The following is a 4,436-nucleotide window of genomic DNA, read 5'->3' on the forward strand; positions in this document are numbered from 1 at the left end:
GGAACCCCTCTAAAAGACTTTCACATGTCTGCATTATCCTGCAACACAGCTCTGCTGATGGTCACCATTGGGGCCATCACGCTGGTGTTGGCTGTTACCGTGACCTTCCTCTGCATCTACCTGGATCTGCCCTGGTATCTCAGGATGGTGTGCCAGTGGACCCAGACCCGGCACAGGGCTAGGAACATACCGTTAGAGGAACTCCAAAGAACTCTCCAGTTCCATGCTTTTATTTCTTACAGTGAACATGATTCTGCCTGGGTGAAGAACGAATTGGTGCCTTGCCTAGAAAAAGAAGACATACGGATTTGCCTCCATGAGAGAAACTTTGTTGCTGGCAAGAGCATTGTGGAAAATATCATAAACTGCATTGAGAAGAGTTACAAGTCCATCTTTGTTTTGTCTCCGCACTTTGTCCAGAGTGAGTGGTGCCATTATGAACTCTACTTTGCCCACCACAATCTCTTCCGCGAAGGATCTGATAACTTAATCCTGATCTTGCTGGAGCCCATTCCACAGAACATCATCCCCAGCAAGTATCACAAGCTGAAGGCTCTTATGACGCAATGGACTTATTTGGAATGGCCCAAGGAGAAGAGCAAACGAGGACTTTTTTGGGCTAACCTAAGAGCAGCCATTAATATTAAGTTGGAGCAAGCAAAAGAAATAAGTCACATGCAGAGCTAAAAATACTCCTCCTTCCCATTCCAGAATATGCCAGAATAAAACAAAATTTCCTGTTGTCAATGTTACTGCTTTTGGAAGGTCCAACGATGACTTTATTTTGCATCAACACAAATCTAAACACAATTTTGAGTTTGTGATGTAGATAAAAGTGTGTGCCCTCTTTCAGGTCCCAATTCACCATTTATACATGGTAATAAAAATTAATGAAATGATGTAATTTTGATTTAAACAGTTAATGTCTGACACACGACGGATTCACCTGTTTCTTTGCTGTAACTGAATTCATTGAATTTATCTGAAGTCAAGAGAAGCACTTGTTTCTCTTCAGCGGTGTATGTTCCTGGGTTCCAGGGTCAATATTAGAAAACTCCATGACTTTTACTCCTGTAGCTGGGTTTCTGCGGGAGATTTATATAGCTCTGGGTACCTTCCCCATTTCCACTCAGCATTCACCTCCACACGCTGAAGGCTGCTCATTGCTACTGCTGGAGACTATGTTTGAGGGGGCTTTTTCCTGGCTATGAGGCTCATAGAAAGGGCAATTCAGAAGTGATGGGAGAGCTATCTTTGGAAGCCAACCTCAACCAGTGTCAGAAAGGCAACTGGTGGATAAATAGGTCAACTTTCTCACTCAGTTTTTGAGATAAATCTGGGATGTACTTTACACTCTCCCTGACTTTCTCTCTAGGATAAGATTCTGGTTGTCCACCATAGAAATGGCTTGATAAATACAGTATTCTCTGTTGGGTTCCTTCCTATTTTTTTGTCATTTATTCATTCCTCTATGGGTGTTTACTGGGATCACTTCTGAAATAAACTACTTGCAGTTGAATACTTGTCTCAGAGCCTGCTTCCAGGGAACCTAAAGCAAGAGTGTTTTCTACCTCAATCAAAATGGAAATTTGGAGTCCAGTTTTCTGTGGCTGGAGATCTTGCTGAGATTCTAGTTGTCTGAACTAACACACACAGGAGCCTTTGCTCTTTTGATCGGAAGGAAGAATATAGTTGATATGTAGCACACAGCATCCCTCTCTTTGGGGAACTATTAAAATAGAGGATGAGTGGAGTGGGGCAGTGCAAGGAGTGGACTATATCAGATGTTTTTCATACCCATCAAACACCTTCTCAGTCTCCCTTTCTACTCTGGTAGCCAGCTCTGGGCAGGTGTAGCCTGACAAGCACCTTGTCATAATTGCACTGTTTAACTTTGACTTTATGCCCCACGACTTCACGAATAGCACTGCATGGGATGCTTACAGACACCTGTCCAACCATTCTGATACATGCACAGACCTGGAAGTGCCAAGGATATCCTATGAGGTGATCTTTGACCACTTTGTGATGGGAGCCATTAGATAAATATTCTTCTCTTCTATTCTTGGGTAAAAACAACAACAAAAAAAATGAGGCATATCCTACATCGTTTCTCAAGAAGTCCCCAATGGCACTGAGCTTTACTTACCCACGGGGTAATCAGGTCAATAACTCACTCTTGGATTGGCTTTACATTCTTCCTTGTTTTGCTCTTCTCATTCTCCTCACTCTTGAGCCCTGAGATTACTTCTCCAAACCAATGACCTGCACACACCTGTCTCATTCTCTACATTTTTTGGAGTGGGGAGGGGACCCAAATAACATATATGTATACTATTAGCTTCTTGCCCTACGGAGTTTACAGCCAATCAGAGGATGTTACATGTATCTAAATAACTAAAATAAAAATCAATGAAACAAAAATATACAATGGAATTTCAGAGTGGGAAAAAAAGTATTTTTAGAAATGATGGTTTTTCCATTAGTTCCTGAAGGAGGATTTTAACATCAGATTTTCAACATGTACAGATGAAGAATGGGAAAACCATTCTAAACAGAGAAAAGATGAGAGCAGAGGCGGGAATACCCAGGCCTATTCTGAGACTGGTGCCCCAGTTTGACTGTACCATGATGTTTATGAAAAATGACAGTAGGATATGAATATGGAAAGTTATACTAAGAACATATTGTTAAGGATCTTGAAAGTCGAACTATGGAGTTAGAGCTTGAGGATATGGGAAAGTCATCAATAAAACTTCTACAAAGCATGATAGCGGAAAGCAAATTCAAACCATGAAATGTATGCTAAAAAAAGTATGAAAACTCTTGTTCTATAATCAAGTTACACCAGCTATTAGAACTGGATTTTCCCTTTTTTTTCTAGGGTGATTGCACTTCCTATATTGAACTTCATGATTTCACAACCAAGTTTCAACTGCTCATGAAGCAGTTGTGTATTAGTTTTCAAGGACTACTGTAACAAAGTACCACAAACTGGGTGATCTGAACAACTGAAATTTATTTTCTCATAGTTCTGGAGCTAGAAGTCCAAAATCAAGGTGTTGGCAGTGTTGGCTTCTTTTGAGAAGAGAGAGGGAAGGATCCGTTCCCAGCCTCTTCTCTTGACTTGTAGATGCTGTCTTCTCTCTCTCTGTCTTCCCTCTATGCCTGTCTCTGTGTCCAAATTCCCCTTTTATATAATGACACTGATCATATTGGATTAGGGCCCACTCTAATGACCTCATCTTGATAATTACATCTACAGCAACTTTATTTCCAAAGAAGGTCACATTCTGAAGTACTGGGGTTCTGTATTTCAACATATGAACTTTGGGGGACACGATTTAACTCATAACACCTTGTAGGTCTGAAAAAAAACATCCCCGAAGGGAGGCATAATGTCACTTAGAGTTATCTAACAAACTCAAGATTTTGAGTAGGGAAGTTAGATCAATCTTATATATAAATAGCTGATCTCACAAGTGGTTTTAAGGAAGCTGGTAGGAGGATGAAATTGTATTGGTGGAATCTCCTGCCAAGCAATTCCAAGTTGGGAGATGAAGAATTCAGGCAAAAGTATGGCTAAATATATAGTAACGAAAATAAAAACGATTTACTTCACAAATAAAAGAGAGGAAGTGTTACAGAATGGGGGGGGGACCAATGCAACCTCTGAATCAGAAGATCTGGGTTTCAATTCTAGTTCTTACACTTATTTGTGGATGACCTTGGACAAATTACTTAAACTCCCTAAGCCTAGATTTCATTATTTGTAAAATGTACCCTAGAGTAGCTAGCCAAGACCTTTAGATTTCCAGGTGTGAATTAAAGATTGGACCAACACGTGGCCCAAACTACAGAGTTCACGTAGCAAGCTTTCCAAGTGGTTCTGGCGAAGCCCTTTTGCCTATAACTGAGGTAAGAGGGAGCACACCTCCCACCCCACTCCCGTCCTTCTCGAGAGTAAATGGAACTCATAATACACAAAAACTTCTCTCTAAAATCCTCTTCTCATTTTTAACTCCTCTCAGTGCCTTTTATTGGCTAGAGATGAGTGGTCAGCAAAGGTTGCAAAACCAGTTATATAGTCTCATACCTCACACTCAGGCACCGCCACCAAAATTTAGACCAACATAATTCTATTTTATCAGCTTGCTATACTTGTAAGGCTGCAATGGAATGAGCATTTTATATGGTGATAATAAGGGCAAAGTAATAGGCACTATATATGGAGAGTTTCAAAGTATTCATTCGGTTTTACCTGGCAATTCCACTTTTAGAAATCTGTCCCAAGGAAATAAGTTGAAATGAGGACAAATATTTATTTACAAGTATGTTAATTGCAAGGTCATTGGCAACAGTGAAAAATTGGAAACACTCCAAATTTCTAACAATGGAGAAATGTGTTGTGCTCATTTAATGACACATTTTACAAC

General features: G+C 40.3%; 1 protein-coding gene across 1 annotated transcript; it reads left to right on the forward strand.

The window, feature by feature from the left end:
- The first annotated feature begins 24 nt into the window (after nt 1-24).
- LOC105810480 (toll-like receptor 6) lies at nt 25-687 on the forward strand. The gene has a single exon (XM_012644472.1). The coding sequence runs from the start codon at nt 25-27 to the stop codon at nt 685-687; it is 663 nt and encodes a 220-aa protein (XP_012499926.1).
- The last annotated feature ends 3,749 nt before the right edge of the window (nt 688-4,436 follow it).

The sequence above is a fragment of the Propithecus coquereli genome, unplaced genomic scaffold, assembly GCF_000956105.1.
Source record: "Propithecus coquereli isolate 6110/MARCELLA unplaced genomic scaffold, Pcoq_1.0 Scaffold213, whole genome shotgun sequence".
NCBI classification, from domain to species: Eukaryota; Metazoa; Chordata; class Mammalia; order Primates; family Indriidae; genus Propithecus; species Propithecus coquereli.

Bases quoted from the DNA above. Each gene is read 5' to 3' on its own strand.
- LOC105810480 (XM_012644472.1), top strand. From the start codon at position 25: ATGTCTGCATTATCCTGCAACACAGCTCTGCTGATGGTCACCATTGGG.